Source organism: Salmo salar, chromosome 04, assembly GCF_965601325.2.
Source record: "Salmo salar chromosome 04, fSalSal1, whole genome shotgun sequence".
In the NCBI taxonomy this organism is placed as follows: domain Eukaryota; kingdom Metazoa; phylum Chordata; class Actinopteri; order Salmoniformes; family Salmonidae; genus Salmo; species Salmo salar.
In genome coordinates, this window is record NC_138294.1 from 54,462,326 (window position 1) to 54,480,240 (window position 17,915).

General features: G+C 44.1%; 1 protein-coding gene across 1 annotated transcript in view; it reads left to right on the plus strand.

Annotated features, from left to right (window-relative positions):
• LOC106603307 (relaxin receptor 1) overlaps positions 1–17,915 on the plus strand; it is a 43,708-nt gene that overhangs the window by 16,356 nt on the left and 9,437 nt on the right. Inside the window, exon 5 of the mRNA XM_014196821.3 lies at positions 10,487–10,558. Within this exon, the coding sequence (XP_014052296.2) occupies positions 10,487–10,558 (72 nt within the window). The remainder of the gene's footprint in view (positions 1–10,486; positions 10,559–17,915) is intronic.

Here is a 17,915-nt window from a genome sequence, read left to right on the forward strand (position 1 = left end):
GCATTGCCTTGTGCAGGAAGACGTTGAATTCTGAGGGGGAGTTTGCATACCCAAACGGGCAACAATTGAACGGGAAGAGCTTTTTCGAGAAAGAGAAAGCCAACTTGTGTTGGTCACGAGGGTCGACTATCATGGTCCACCTTTGGCAGCTCTTGGTCAAGCTGTGTCATTGGCCAACGAGACAACGGAACCAACTTGTTGAGTTGTCTGTAGTCAAAGGTAAGACAGCATTTACTCGTTGGTTTCCGAACAGACCACACGGGAGCGCTGTACATACTGTTACATTCCCTGATTATCCATTTAGCGAATAGGGAGTCGATAATCTCTTGTACCGCTGCATACGCTGCAAGCAGAATTTTATATTGTCTCACAGCTCTGGGTGGCATAGGAATACATACCACATGAATGCCCGTAACACAGCAATCCAGCGAGTCTGTCGACCAGAACTCAATGTATTTGTTAAACAATTCTCTCAACTGATGCCGTTCAGTGTCATTGACAAGTGCATCAGCCTCAGACCATAGTTGTACGACCTGTGCATGGAAACCAAGATATGGTTCGGCGACATTGTACAGGTCTTCATCGGGTGGTGAAGGCATGTGAATGGTGGGAGAATCCTCGGTTGTTACCTCACAAGAGTGTGCCTTACATGCAGGAGGATATGCGATATCGTCCTCCGTGACGATGGAGTATATTAACAGGTTGTTGTCAGAATCGACATCCAGTCTGAACGTTGATGTGTTGTCAAGTGGCAACACGGGAGTTATTGCAATTGCTTTTGACAGACAAGTAAACAGCGTACCTCCCTCGCCACCTAGGTCTAGGGAGGACGGAAGAGGCCCAATCACGGGAACAGCAAGTTCAAAATCATGGAAGGAGTAATCAATCAATGTTCCTAGCTGAGTGTGCCAAGGAATGGAAATATCCGCTTGAGTCAGATTCTGTACCAGGAGGTAAGTGGATCTAGTGTTTAATCCAACAGCAGGTTGCCATTGATAGTAAGCCCCAAGTCGAATAGTTGTGGAGAAGGTTGGAAGAATGCAGTGGTGCCTTCCATCCGGTTTCCGGGCACCAGGTTCAAGTCTTTCAGAAACCTCTGTGGTTCTTGCCGTAATCCCCATGGCGGACTCAGTTATAACCTTGCAAGCTTCAGGAATAGTCTGCCCGGATACCATTCACACTGGGTCGAAAGACAAGGCATGTTGGTCTGGCTGCGCCAAAGACCAAAGAACTTGGTGTATGGGATCGAGTTTAACACCCAATCTTACCAAAATGTCCGCTCCCACATAGACTGTATGTGGGAGGTCCACGACAACCAATAGGTAGTGAGATACTTATTTGGTTCCAATGGGGATTGATAGCACACACACCCCTATAGCGGTGAGTTTCGTCTGGGGAGTTGTTCCCAGTGGAAATCTGAATGTTTTCAGAACAAGGGGATGGCAGTTAGCCATTTTCGAAATTGTGTTGAGCATTTCCAAAATGATTGTGGATTTTTCCGACCAGGTTGCCAGTATGGCATCCTCAACCATAGTGTCGTTTAGGCCCCTATCAGAGGAGGGCGGTAAGTGTCGACTGGTGAATCACCCAAGCCACACAGGAAAGTTCTGAGTTGAACTTGTCACCTTGTCATTTGCCACCAATAGCGGACTCATGACCAAGTTCACCGGGGTTGCGTCAGTTGCTGACATCGAACCCACGTAGTTGCTCAATGTATTGCATGTAGCCTTGGAAGAATGCGGTGAAGCTGTTTGGGGTACCAAATGGTCAACTAAATCTTTCCCAATCAGCATCCTTTTGGTGTCAATGCTAGCCACGTACACAGGGTGGATCAGTGACATGCTTTCGAAGTTAAAGTAGGAGACGCCTGGTTAGGGGCGAGGTAGCTTGAGTGAAACTTCGAAGATTCGTGTCTCAACGTTTCGTTTTCAACCAACTTTTTGCTGGGTCCACTGCCCTTTTTAGTTAATCCAGCAAAGTTTCAGATATGAGGGAAATAGTCAAACCCATCAGAGCACCACAGGTCAAACAGTCCTCCAAGACTACTCTAAGGTATGGCCTGTTCGAGTTGTTTTTTCTCACCATATCCCTAACAAAGTGGAGTGGATTGGAAGAATGGAGTGGTTTGTTATCTGTGTCGATTTTCAAAACAGATAACCCACCTTCATGACCCAGTGGGTCCTCTATCAGAATGGGAGGGCAATCATCTGTTGAAACGCTGCTTACCTTGTGCGTCTCCACATCCATATCAAAGTCTGTAGACAAACCTGCGGGCTTGTGTATAGAATGAGCAGTCCCTGGACAGGGATTTGAGTGAGGGCGGGGGTAATGGGAATGTTGACGTCCTTACGAATTGTGTGAATTTCGGTGGACTTGGTCTCCAACAATTTTACACCTAGTCATGGTGACTTAACCTTGTCCTCTTTCTCAAATTTCTTCCGTTGCAGTACATCTCTTATCAGAGCTTCTATATCATTTCGGTTAGAGTTTAGATCATTGTTGAACACTTTGTTGCCCTTGTTACACTTGTTACCCTTGTGTCCTGAACCTTTGTGAGGGTTAGGTGCAGGGACGTAGCGGCCAGGTCGATCTCTACAGGACCTGTTAGGTTGGGGACGTTCATCATAGCTATTGTTACTGAGGTGGTTATCGGTGTGGTGGTTACTTGGTAGCCGCCCCCTTTGTGTGTCATCTTTTACCGCACCTGTCCCTGATGCCGCAGCTTCCAATTGGAGTGATGGTTCCTGCCCAAGCTCGAAATTCAAGCTGTCCGGGCTCTTAGTCCTGCTTCCTTTTGATGCTTCAAAAGCGGTGCTTGCAAGCTCTCGGAGTGTCGAGATCGGCAAACCAATGTGGGCAGTAGGGCCCAAGTAGTTGATGAAGTTGGGAGACATGATTGACAGAAACAGTTGTTTGAATGGTAATAGGTCTTCCATTCCTGTTTCAGTGAGCATAACAATGTAAGCTGAACGAAGCCTATGAAAGTAGGCTTGTGGGTGTTCATTTCAAGCTTTTTTGATATTGTTAGCCAACGAGCTGTCGGGTTTGCGAGTCGAAGAACCACTGAATTCTATTTTCAAAACCGTAGCAAGTTTAGCATAGTCCTTTTGCACGTGTTGCTCTTGTAGACGGATGAACCTTGTCACGTATCTGTTGGACGTTCGCTTCAACAGGTAGAGCCTGTCAGCATTCGTAGCGTTTGGGTAGCCATTCAAGGTGTCCTCAATGTCTACTAAGAATGTCTCAGTGTCATTTGGCTTTCCTTGAACAGGGTCAAAGAGGCAGAAGTTTTTGATGATTTTGTCAAGATGATCCCTGCCAAGTGCACGGGGAGCATCTGCATGGGGAATTGTGGGCCGAAAGGCCAAAAGGAAAAGTCAAGCTGTGGTTGTGTTGGCGAGGAGGCGTCATGTCACTGTGGGCCGAATGGCCAAGAAAGAAAGGCTGAAATCTCCTTTCGTCGACATTCCCTCATTCCCTGAGCTCCGGATGTGAGCTAGTTTGCTTGATTCGGTTGTCCCGGGATAGAGTGTGACTGTTCTGGAGTTCCTCCAGATGATACCTAAGGGTGGTATCCTGCTGCATCACAGAGTCCACCTGGGAGTTGAGGGTGTTTATTTTAGACACGTAGGTGTCGCACTTGCTCTGCTCAGCCTCATACTTATCTGTCATGGTTTGCAGGGAGAGGTCTCGAGTGTGGAGTGAGAGATCCAGTGCTGAGGTGTCCTCCTTTTGCTTAGAGGTCAGGTTTTCCAATTTTCTCACCTGTCTTTCTCATCCTTCATTAAATCAGCGACTTCAAGGAGTTATGCTGTTTTGTCATCCAACTTGGTCATTGTGTTCATTAGCTGATCGTATTTGGTCTGCAGCTTTTGGAATAGAACATTATTGCTTTGAGTGGTTTCATTCAAAACAGTTTGCAGGGCATCAAGTTGCTCGCCCCTGTTTTTCGCTAACTCGTCAGATTCATCTAGTTTTGCGTGGACTTCATTGTATTTCGTTTTGGCTAAAACAAGTTGTTCCTTTAGAATACGGACTTGGTCAAGAGTTTGTTTGCGTTCTTTGTCATAAGTGTTAGTCAGATCTTCCAATTGATCTGTTCTCACACACAGTTCCTCGGCTAGCAGTAGTTTGTCTTTTTCGGCTTTCAACGCCAATTTTCTGATTTTCTCTAGCTGTCCCTTGAACTCCATAGCTTCCTGCTCGTGCCTCTGCTGGGCACTGAGGTATTGGACCACTGTCCATTTCTGCTGGTGAGCATAGTTGAGGGCTAAACTGGAGAGAACCTTCACAAGGCCTGCCCCAGATGGTCTAGTTTGGAGAGCATCTGTTGCAATGTCTGCATTTTTTTCGCTTATGGCATCGAAATCTAGCGTTTTTAGCCCCTCGGCATAGTTTGTATTTCCATTGCTGCTGAGGTCAGCGATCAATCTTTCCGGGGGTGAAGGTTCACTTATTAGAAGGGGAATGGGTGGAAACCCATCTGATAGCTTGCTCATTATTATGATTATCAGTTATTTCAATTTATGTAAAATTGGGGTTTTGAGTTGGAAGCTGCAAACACAATTTAAATCAGTTTATAAACATCAATGATTCATCAAGACTGGGACAGTAATGTGGAAGTTGGGCTATTAATGAACTTGCAAAAGCAGATTTCATTGATTTAATACATTTTTATGATAAATTAAACCTGTATAGGCAGTTTGGGAATTAAACTTGAATTAACCTGAAAGTGTTGCTGTATCTAAGTTAATGTGGAAAAGTTTAACAATGTCTCATTGGTTGGAACATATCCGTTTGTGTACTATCCCAATAAATGACCTGAAAAGGTAATATGGCAATTTTAACTTATGTATTAACCTCTATGGGCTAGGTGGGACGCTTGCGTCCCACCTACTCAACAGCCAGTGGAATCCCGTGGCGCGATATTCAAATACCTTAGAAATGCTATTACTTCAATTTCTCAAACACATGACTATTTTACACCATTTTAAAGACAAGACTCTCGTTAACCTGTTAGGGCTAGGGGGCAGTATTGACACGGCCGGATAAAAAACGTACCCGATTTAATCTGGTTACTACTCCTGCCCAGTAACTAGAATATGCATATAATTATTGGCTTTGGATAGAAAACACCCTAAAGTTTCTAAAACTGTTTGAATGGTGTCTGTGAGTATAACAGAACTCATATGGCAGGCCAAAACCTGAGAAGATTCCATGCAGGAAGTGGCCTGTCTGACAAGTTGTTGTTCATCTTGGCTCTTTTTATTGAAGACTGAGGATCTTTGCTATAATGTGACACTTCCTACGGCTCCCATAGGCTCTCAGAGCCCGGGAAAAAGCGGAATGATATCGAGGCAGCCTCTGGCTGAAACACATTATCGCGTTTGGCAAGTGGCCGATCAGAGTACTATGGGCTTAGGCGCGTGCCCGAGTCGACCCCATGCTTTATTTTCTTTCGTCTGTTTACCTAAACGCAGATTCCCGGTCGGAATATTATCGCTTTTTTACAAGAAAAATGGCATAAAAATACAACACACACTGACCTTCGTCAAAAATACAACACGGGTGGTTCTCTCCCTACAAGTATCTGGGTGAAAATGAAAACCACACACACACGCACCTCTCAACATTAATCCTGCCTATAGCTATTATTGTTATATATGTATCTTGCTACACAATTAATATGAAATTAACCCAAAAGTGCAGCCTAGTTTTATCTTAGACTCCTCACAGGGGGCGCCATATATGTCATGACATTGGATTGATTAATGTGACGACTGCTGTTCATCTAATGATTAACTGTTTAAAATTACTTTATTAAATTAATCAGGTAATTATTAACTCAGTAACCTGGGGCACCACGGGAAAGTTTGGCTTTATTGAGTTTCTATTTCCCAAATGAACTCAAAGAATATCTGAATATCGATTTCACAACAGTCGCTAATTAATTCATTTCCTCTACAGTCTCATTCTGAACATCGCATTATCCGGGAATCTGCACAAACCCGAGTCCCACTAAATAAGTCCGTACCACACCAATTGAGTTGATTATTTATTTACTAACAAGCAAAAATTTTAATATAAGATACACATACACACAGTCTGGGCTATTGATTAGAATTTTGTACAATGAAACAGGTACCTAGCGGGCCAACACAATATTACATGTGTTACACAAAATGGGGATTTCAAAAGTGAGAGAAAGAGAGAGTGCACGAGAGAAAAGCACACTTGGGTACATTTGTAAACTATGCTTAGTTTAGCCCTATCCTTGCCCCGAACTGCTGCTCTTATGGGTCAGAATATAATGATGTAATTACGTGTTGATGGTCTCCGATGGGGTATCGCTTCATGGACCGTGTTCCGACTTCTCCTCTGATGGCAACACTTCTGTTGTTACTGATTGTAACTCTCTGATTGTCCACACGGTGTCAGTGCCCTTTCTCTTAGTGGTCTGTTTCCTCGTCCTTGTTCCAAAAGAGGGGTCTTCTGAGGATGGCTAATCAGCCATATAGGTGGTTCCAGCGTGGGAATGGAAGCAGTGTAGATACACGATTCCTTGGAGAGAATAACCGGGTGGTGCTGCTTGAATTCACCCTCTTAGACACAACTACTCATCCGTAGCAGATTATTAAAAGGTTCCTTTGTCTTCTTCAACCTCATGTTGCGTTTTGGCGTTACAACTAATCAGACCTTGGCTGCAGCTCGTGGTCATAATGTTAATTTTTAACTCACATGTTTTATACCCTCGGGTCAGAAATGGGCGTTTCCATCTTGAGGGCAAGTTCTCTGGGCATAACTAGTTACGAGGCAAAGTCTGGATTTTACTCAGATCCAATTTAGACAACTAACTTCACATTTCATCTTTACAAAAACATTCTCTTTGATCTGGACATTTTCCACACAACGTACATTATGCAAACATCAGGTACATATTGGGAAAACTCTTCACGTTACAATGTTTTCGTTATAACGTCATCATTTAACTTTTAATAACATAAGGAAAACAACATTCGTTTTCATTCATACTACCATTTTCGCTGGCAAAACATATTGTCCCAAAGTCCATTTATTGCATGTTACTGTTCTGAGGTAGGTTCTACATAGGCCCATCATAGACCTCATTCCTCCATACTGAGAGGACAAAGGGATTTAGTCTGCTGCCTTAAGATTTACAATGGGCAGGAGGTGTCATAAAAAAAAACACCTCCATACCTCTCGATCTCTCCCCCTCTGGCAAATGTGTGACAAATGTCTCTTGTAGGAGTGTGGTCCACGGTAACCTGACCCGAACAGGCCTGTCATGACAGTGCTTAGGGTCGTTGTCCTGTTGGAAGGTGAACCTTCGCCCCAGTCTGAGGTCCTGAGTGCTCTGGAGCAGGTTTTCATCAAGGATCTCTCTGTACTTTTCTCCGTTCATCTTTCCCTCGATGCTGACTAGTCTCCCAGTCCCTGCCGCTGAAAAACATTCTCACAGCATGATGCTCCCACAACCATGCTTCACCGTAGGGATGGTGCCAGGTTTCCTCCAGACGTGATGCTTGTCATTCAGGCCAAAGAGTTCAATCTTGGTTTCATCAGACCAGAGAATCTTGTTTCTCATGGTCTGAGAGTCTAAAGGTGCCTTTGGGCAAACTCCAAGCGGACTGTCATGTGCCTTTTACTGATGAGTGGCTTCAGTCTGGCCACTCTAACATAAAGGCCTGATTTGTGGAGTGCTGCAGAGATGGTTGTCCTTCTGGAAGGTTATCCCATCTCTACTGTACAGAGAAACTCTAGTGCTCTGTCAGCGTGACCATCGGCTTCTTGGTCACCACCCTGACAATGGCCCTTCTCCCCCGATTAGTCAGTTTGGCGGGGCGGCCAGCTCTTGAAAGAGTCTTGGTGGTTCCAAACTTCTTCCATTTAAGAATGATTGAGGCCACTGTGTTCTTGGCGACCATCAATGCTGCAGACATTTTTTGGTACCCTTCCCCAGATCTGTGCCTCGACACAATCCTGTCTCAGATCTCTGCGGACAATTCATTCGAACCAATGGCTTGGTTTTTGCTCTGACATGCACTGTCAACTGTGGGACCTTATATAGACAGGTGTGTGCCTTTCAAATCATGTCCAATCAATTGAATTTACCACAGGTAGACTCCAATCAAGTTCTAAAAACATCTCAAGGATGGTCAATGGAAACAGGATGCACCTGAGCTCAATTTCGAGTCTCATAGCAAAGGGTCTGAATACTTATGTAAATAAGTTATTTCTGTTTTCTATTTGTAACACATTTGCAAAAATTTCTAAAAAACTGTTTTTGCTTTGTCATTATAGGGTTTTGTGTGTAGATCGATGAGGATTTTTTATTTAATACATTTTAAAATAAGGCTGTAACGTAACAAAATGTGGAAAAAGTCAAGGGGTCTGAATACTTTCCAAATGCACTGTAACCGAATGATAACATGCAATATATACTGCTCAAAAAAATAAAGGGAACACTTAAACAACACATCCTAGATCTGAATGAAAGAAATAATCTTATTAAATACTTTTTTTTTACATAGGTGAATGTGCTGACAACAAAATCACACATAAATAATCAATGGAAATCCAATTTATCAACTCATGGAGGTCTGGATTTGGAGTCACACTGAAAATTAAAGTGGAAAACCACACTACAGGCTGATCCAACTTTGATGTAATGTCCTTAAAACAAGTCAAAATTAGGCTCAGTGGTGTGTGTGGCTTCCACGTGCCTGTATGACCTCCCTACAACACCTGGGCATGCTCCTGATGAGGTGGCGGATGGTCTCCTGAGGGATCTCCTCCCAGACCTGGACTAAAGCATCCGCCAACTCCTGGACAGTCTGTGGTGCAACGTGGCGTTGGTGGATGGAGCGAGACATGATGTCCCCGATGTGCTCAATTGGATTCAGGTCTGGGGAACGGGCGGGCCAGTCCATAGCATCAATGCCTTCCTCTTGCAGGAACTGCTGACACACTCCAGCCACATGAGGTCTAGCATTGTCTTGCATTAGGAGGAACCCATGGCCAACCGCACCAGCATATGGTCTCACAAGGGGTCTGAGGATCTCATCTCGGTACCTAATGGCAGTCAGGCTACCTCTGGCGAGCACATGGAGGGCTGTGCGGCCCCCCAAAGAAATGCCACCCCACACCATGACTGACCCACCGCCAAACCGGTCATGCTGGAGGATGTTGCAGGCAGCAGAACGTTCTCCACGGCATCTCCAGACTCTGTCACGTCTGTCACGTGCTCAGTGTGAACCTGCTTTCATCTGTGAAGAGCACAGGGCGCCAGTGGCGAATTTGCCAATCTTGGTGTTCTCTGGCAAATGCCAAACGTCCTGCACGGTGTTGGGCTGTAAGCACAACCCCCACCTGTGGACGTCGGGCCCTCATACCACCCTCATGGAGTCTGTTTCTGACTGTTTGAGCAGACACATGCACATTTGTGGCCTGCTGGAGGTCATTTTGCAGGGCTCTGGTAGTGCTTTTCCTGCTCCTCCTTGCACAAAGGCGGAGGTAGCGGTCCTGCTGCTGGGTTGTTGCCCTCCTACGGCCTCCTCCACGTCTCCTGATGTACTGGCCTGTCTCCTGGTAGCGCCTCCATGCTCTGGACACTACGCTGACAGACACAGCAAACCTTCTTGCCACAGCTCGCATTGATGTGCCATCCTGGATGAGCTGCACTACCTGAGCCACTTGTGTGGGTTGTAGACTCCGTCTCATGCTACCACTAGAGTGAAAGCACCGCCAGCATTCAAAAGTGACCAAAACATCAGCCAGGAAGCATAGGAATCCACGTCTCCTGATGTACTGGCCTGTCTCCTGGTAGCGCCTCCATGCTCTGGACACTACGCTGACAGACACAGCAAACCTTCTTGCCACAGCTCGCATTGATGTGCCATCCTGGATGAGCTGCACTACCTGAGCCACTTGTGTTGTGTTGTAGACTCCGTCTCATGCTACCACTAGAGTGAAAGCACCGCCAGCATTCAAAAGTGACCAAAACATCAGCCAGGAAGCATAGGAACTGAGAAGTGGTCTTTGGTCCCCACCTGCAGAACCACTCCTTCATTGGGGGTGTCTTGCTAATTGCCTATCATTTCCACCTGTTGTCTATTCCATTTGCACAACAGCATGTGAAATGTATTGTCAATCAGTGTTGCTTCCTAAGTGGACAGTTTGATTTCACAAAAGTGTGATTGACTTGGAGTTACATTGTGTTGTTTAAGTGTTCCCTTTATTTTTTTGAGCAGTGTAGAATTTGATTGAATAGTTTGGAGTAGGCCTCATCTCCGAATGCTCCACAGAGCCAGATCCTAATGACAGGTTTCTCTATGCTGGAATCGTCCTGTTTCCAACACAGCTGTCATGATTCGTTTTTTAATACGGTATGAATTTACTCGCATAAAAACTGTGGATGGAAACGTGGTTTATGCACAGTCAAACTAGCAGCTATCTTTACCTTCAGTGAGCTGAACAGCAACCAGATCACAGCTCTCCAACCAGACCAGTTCATCCGCTACAAACACCTTGAGAGACTGTAAGTGTGACCCCCCTCTTTTTGACCTTTCCTTCTTTCTCTGCACTTAACTCTACATTGTAAAGTGACAAGTATTTATTTAATTGTTAAGTTTGTGTTCAATCTGTTTAAAGGACCTGAATAGTCAAAACCATCATTTTCTTCAAATCGGATGATATATGGAAGGAACCAGATCAAAGTAAAGTAGGATGACCAAAGCATGAAAAATGACTGTTGCTTGTACATTGATAAAGTTTGGTTCATCAAAAACTTGAATTCAGGAAGCCAGATTATTGGGGATGTATGCAACATCACATTTAGCCAGTCATTTTAATAGACAAATGGTAACGTCTTCTTCTCTTAAATAAGAACCGCCTTGTAATAATCATTGCAGAAGACCTGTTTGCAGAGGGGCATGGTTAAAGGGGAATGGAAACACTAGGCTTTAGAACATCAGCTAACTGTAACTCTAAATCACCATATTGGCATTGTTGCATCACTGGCAGGAAAGTTATGTAATTCCTGAATTTACTGAGCCCATGACCTATGCGTGCATTAATAGTACATAACATCATTGACAGTTACCTTCAAGTCAAAAAGCTTGGCTGAGAGGCTAGCTAGTTATCAACATAAGGGTTAGGCTTCAGGCTTAGTCAACATTACTTACTGCAATCAACAGCCAGCAGGCTTAGCTACTATTTCTAGGAATCATGACATATCACAGAAACAGATACCTAATGAAAATATCTAGCTATGTAGTTAGCTATCTATCCATCTATCTAGCTAGCTAGCTAGCTAATCATTATAGCTATTGGGAGCATATCTAAAATAGCAATCCTAATAGCAAAATCAGATAAATAAAAGTACATTTTTGCTGGAATCTATGGACTGATAGGGTTAATGTTGTTGTCCTGATCTCAATGACAGAGCACTGTCAAAGTTGTAAGAAACCTTCAGGTCCAGTGGAGGTGAGGCACCTCCTGGTGGCAGCATTGACTTTCAACAGAGAGGATGAGACAAAGCGAGAGGGATAACTGGGTCCAAAATCTGTTTTCTCCAAACCTGTTTTCTTCGTTTTTGTCGCTCAGCAAGCGAGGGGTTTTTGTATGGCGTTCAATGAGTGTCCAATTTGGTTAACAAAAAATGGAAAGGCTTATTTTCTACATGTGGCTTGTTTGATCGAATAGAAGTTTCGTAAGGATTAGGTTGTTATGAGTGTACTGATACAAATAGGACACGTGACATTCTGGCAACTTGGAGAAAAAAACACTTTACATCGGAGTTGTGTCATGGCTGAACAAAGACATGGATAATATACATCTAGCTGTTTTTTCTATGCATCGGCAGGACAGAATGGCAGAGTCTGGTTAGACCAGGGTGTGCATCTGGTGTGCGACTTCTAATATTAAGAAAGTCTCGAGGTTCTGTTTGCCTGAGTTAGAATAATACCTCATGATAAGCTATAGACCAGCGGTACTCAACTCTTGCCCTACGAGGTCTGGAGCCTGCTGGTTTTCTGTTCTACCTGATAATGAATTTCACACACCTGGTTAGTCCCTGATTAGAGGGGAACAATGAAAAATGCAGTGGAACTGGCTTCAATGTCCAGAGCTGAGTTTGACGGCAGTAGACCATACTATTTACCAAGAGAATTTTCATCTGTATTTTTGTAGCTGTCTATTTACCACCACAAACCGATGTTGGCAATAAGCCTGCACTCAACGAGCTGTATAGGGCCATAAGCAAAGACTAAAATGCTCATCCAGAGGCAGGGTTCCTAGTGGACAGATTGATTTTAATGCAGGAAAACTGAAATCCGTTTTTCCTTATTTCTACCAGCATGTCACCTGTGCAACTAGAGGGATAAAAACTCTAGATCACCTTCAGTCCACACACAGAGATGCTAACAAAGCTCTTCCCCGCCCTCCACAAATCTGACCATAACTATCCTCCTGATTCCTGCTTACAAGCAAAAACTCAAACAGTAAGTACCTATGATGCGTCAATATGGAAGTGGTCCGATGAAGCGGATGCTAAAAACAGGATTGTTTCGCTAGCACAGACTGTTTCGGGATTCATCCGATGTCATGGAGGAGTTTACGACATCAGTCACCGGCTTCATTAATAAGTGCATCGACGACGTTGTCCCTACAGTGACCATACGTACATATCTGTGAGGATCAACGCTGGAGACAGGAAACAGGTACAGGGAGACCATTTAATGAATAACGGACATAAAACAGGACAGGAACAGCGTTCAGGTTCAGGTGGGTCCAATGAGGCGCAGGTGTGCGTAACGAAGGGGCCATGTGCACGTAATGAAAGGCAGTCTGGCGCCCTCGAGTGCCAGAGAGGGAGAGCAGGAGCAGGCATGACAGCACATTGTTACAAAATGTGGGAGGCGCACAGCGATGCGGTACTGAGCTCGATTTGGCATTCTCAAGCCTTCGGAAGGTTCAGAAATTGCCTCACACTTTCTATACTGAAAGGCTCTGCATGGTCAATCTGTTGTCTCCAGCGGCCATACAGCATTTACTGTGATGCGGCCTGCAAAAGTCAGAGCATTCAACCTTCTTGCACTTCACGGAGCAGAGCAGAGCTGTTGTGAAGGAAGCTGTCAAGGAAGTGAGTTAGTGTTTATACAGAACCCCCCCCCCCCTCCCCCCCCACCTACCGTCAATCAATTATGTCAATGCGGAGGGCTCCATATAACTCTGTATAATTACAAAATTTGGGCGGCGCACAGCGATGCGGTATGTAGCTCGATTTGGCCTTCGCAAGACTCCAGGGCCTCCGCAATTGCTCAAATCCTCCAAACTGAGCTTTCGAATCACATTTGCAAAGCAAGCATAAATTGGCTTTTAGCCGGACCACATTTCCAGATCAAGCATAAATTGGCTTTTAGGGTGCATTGCCACCAGTGTGAGTGCGCTCCGCGTTGTTTGAAAATTCAGAGTGTTGTCAGATTGTCTGTTCGCCGGCTGTTGCATGTGTGTTCACCACAGGAGGTTGGTGGCACCTTCATTGGGGATGACGGGCTCGTGGTAATGGCTGGAGCAGAATTAGTGTAATGGTATCAAATACACCAAACACATGATTTCCATGTTCTTGATGCCATTCCATTTGTTCTGTTCCAGCCATTATTATGAGCCGTCCTCCCCTCAGCAGCCTCCACTGGTGGGCACCAATGATTTGTATACGGTATACATAATTTGTGTGCACCCATCACTTGTGCCCCCCGTAACGTAACAAAATGTAGATGAAGGGGTCTGAATACTTTCCGAATGCACTGTATCTCTCTGTCCTCAGTTTTTCTTGCTAGGGACTGGAACTTCATAATGTCCTCCCACAAAGGTACTTGCCCTATCCAGAGTAACCTACTCTCTCTGACAGCTGGAACTTCTGGCTAATCTTTTCACCTTCTTACATGGCTGTTAGCTAGCTAGCTACTTAGCTACAAATGCATTTAGAGTTAGAACAATAAATACATCAACATAGGTAGCTAACTAACTAATATGAAGTTAACTAGATATTTAATTAATGATATTAATGATGTTTAATTCACTTGGCTAGCTATACAGAATGTAAAGTTCGCTAGCTAGCGAACATTACGTTAGCAGCTCATTTGACTTAGCCTGCACACACAGTTCCTGTAGCTATCATTTTCAAAATATATTTTCTTACTTGAATAGGTTCTCCCACTGTCTCTGTTTTCTGGGTCCTTAGAAAAATGAAATATGGGCAATCGTCCCGAAGTTTCCGGTGATAGCAAAACGCGGCCAGCCATGTGGACGATTGGAGGACTGACTGATCTTCTAACATGGTGTCTGGTGCGGTTGCTAGGTGATGCAACTGCAAGCCCTCTATAGAATCGCAATACATATCGTATTGGCACCTACGTATCGTGATAATATTTTATTGTGAGGTCCCTGGCAATTCCCAGCCCTAGTAGGCAAGGTTACGTAACCTTATTTAGTCCTACCTGCTATGGTGAGTTTTAAGTGTATTTTTTGTTTTTGAGATAGAATTACTGTCATGTTATTGATGCCAAATTACAAACCTTATTTGCACCTTCTCTTTTCCAGAACCAATGGTTCTGCCTGAGTCTTATGACCTTTCAACTAGGTAAGCTGTTTCTACCTGGAACACTATTCTCCTTCTTTGGTCTATTTCAGTCATTGCAGGAAGTCCTGGAGAGCAGGAGTGTGTAGGGTTTTGTCTCAGCCCAGCTCTAACACTTGATCAACATAATCTATTGACCACAATCAACATAACGAATCACGGCGATAAGCTATGATTTGTAATCAGGTATGAGCTAGGCTGGAACAAAAGCTTATACACACTCCTGCCATTGAGATCTGGAGCTGTCCATTCTTTGAAGTTATTATTCTGTACTATGGGTACAATTGTGGGAGGGATTCATTTAGATGGTATTGTTATATAACGCATGCTTCACTCTGAAGACATTCAAATAGTACTGGTTGATGTGCAGGCCTAAGTAACCACACATCAGGGGTGTAAAGTACTTAAGTAAAAATACTTTAAAGTACTACTTAAGTACATTTTTTGTGTTTACTGTACTTTACTTTACATATTTTTGACAACTTTTACTTCACTACATTCCTAAAAAAATAATGTACTTTTTACTCCATACATTTCCCCTGACACCCAAAAGTACTCATTAAATTTGGAATTCTTACGACAGGAAAATGGTCCAATTCATGCACTTATCAAGATAACATCCCTGGTCATCCCTATTGCCTCTGATCTGGCAGACTCACTAAACACACATACTTTGTTTGTAAATTATTTCTGAGTGTTAGAGTGTGCCCCTGGCTATCAGTAAATAAATACAAAAAAAACAAAAAATGGAATTGGAAATTATTGTTACTTTTGATACTTAAGTATAATTTGAGCAATTAAATTTACTTTTGATACTTACGTATATTTAAAACCAAATACTTTTAGACTTTCATTCAAGAAGCATTTTACTGGCTGACTTTCACTTTTACTTGAGTCATTTTCTGTCAAGGTATCTGTACTTTTACTCAAGTATAACGATTGGGTAATTTTCCACCACTGCCACACACACTCAAATGGACCTACAGCTGGGGTAAGATTCTTCCATCATTCACACACAGTAGAGAGTGTAAACCACCATGCTGTTAACGAAATGCTGTCCTTAATGCTGAAGTTGTATTGTGTATGGCTCTGTGGAAATGCTGTGATCACTCATCGTCTTTAATGTTGTGATTCCCAGACACACGATGACCACGATTTGAATGCTGCAACTGAGACAGAATGACGTTGAGGGACACACACTGAGACACTGAGTAGGACTGGACATGGGCTGGATATTTGTGACAACGAACTAAAAGGGGTGCAGAAGCACACCAGCACCCCATTTTATGTTTATTCCATGGCTAACCATCCGAGTAGCTACCCCTAATTCCACACTATGCCTTCTATGCCCCATGGACCCATTCAGAAAAGTTATATGTGTTACACATATATGTATATTACTTATGTGTTTTATTTGGGCATATACAGTGCATTTGGAAAGTATTTAGACCCCTTCCCTTTTTCCACATTTTGTTACCTTACAGCCTTATTCTAAAATGGATTAAATAAAAAAAACGATAAAAAAAACATCTACCATGTGCAGCAGCCGCTCAAGACTTCAGTTAATTTAATATTTTGGTGCCACTCACAGGAGCGAGCACCACCTTGCAGAACTGCCCTGCCGCCCTACTCCCAGTGTAGTCTATGAGCCTCCGCCGCTTACCATGGCCTGTCTGTAAGCACCTTAAAAGTGTTGTGGTGTACTGTTCTTGCAACCTTTTTTGTCGTCCTCCTGCTTAAAGGCGTCATCAATACCCCATAATGACAAAAACTGTTTTTTAGAAATTTTTGCAAATGTATTAAAAATAGGACGCAGAAAAACCTTATTTACATAAGTATTCAGACCCTTTGCTATGATACTCGAAATTGAGCTCAGGTGCATCCTGTTTCCATTGACCATCCTTGAGATGTTTCTACAACTTGATTTGAGTCAACCTGTGGTAAATTCAATTGATTGGACATGATTTGGAAAGGCACAAACCTGTCTATATAAGGTCCCAAAGTTGACAGCGCAAGAGCTCCGAGACAGGATTGTGTCGAGGCACAGATCTGAGGTAGGGTACCAAAAACTGTCTGCAGCATTGAAGGTCCCCAAGAACACAGTGGCCTCCATCATTCTTTAATGGAAGAAGTTTGGAACCACCAAGACTCTTCCTAGAGCTGGCCGCCCGGCCAAACTGAGCAATCGGGGGAGAAGGGCCTTGGTCAGGGAGGTGACCAAGAACCTGAACCAACCATATACAGTCATTTATTACAACAATATCTAAACCACAAATACAATGAGATTCCATAACCTTTTGGGCAGCCACAGCTATAGTGTACGATCCTTGCGACACGGGGCTGGCTGTGCATTATCATGCTGAAACATGCTGAAGCAATTGCGTTCGTGGTCCGAAGCTTATTGCTGCCCATACCATAACCCCACCGCCACCATGGGGCATTCTGTTCACAACGTTGACATCAGCAAACCGTTCGCTCACACAACGCCATGAAACCTGGATTCATCCGTGGGATGAGCACACTTCTCCAGCATCCCAGTGGCTATCAAAGGTGAGCATTTGCCCACTGAAGCCGGTTACAATGTCGAACTGCAGTCAGCTCAAGACCCTGGTGAGAACGACGAGGATGGAGATGATCATCCCTGAGACGGTTTCTGACAGTTTGTGCAGACGTTGTTCAGTTGTGCCCCCACAGTTTCAACACCTGTCCGGGTGGCTGGTCTCAGCCAATCCCGCAGGTGAAGAAGCCGGATGTGAATGTCCTGGGCTGGCATGGTTATACGTGGTCTGCAGTAGTGAGGCCGGTTGGACGTACTGCCAAATTCTCTAAAACAACATTTTGATAAAGAAATGAACATTACATTATCTGTCAACAGCTCCGGTGGACATTCCTGCAGTCAGAATGCCAATTGCACGGTCCCTCAACTTCGGACACTTTGGAACTCGCCATCTCTATAAACCCACCCTACCTTCAACCATTTTCTCTATGCTGCTTCCTTCACTTGTTCTTCTCCTGATTTGATCATATCTAGACTCAGTAACACATTTAAAGGTGCTTACACATGGGCCATGGTAAACGACAAATGAACCGTGAGACCAGCGGTCCCGGGTTGGTGACAGGTCGAATGTTGTCATTAAAACATTGTTTGATTGGTTAACAAGATTAACTTTGCTCATTGGTCAATCATGCGCAGCGGCCGCTCAAGACTTCAGCTTATTTCATCTTTTGGCGCCACTCACAGGAGCGAGCACCACCT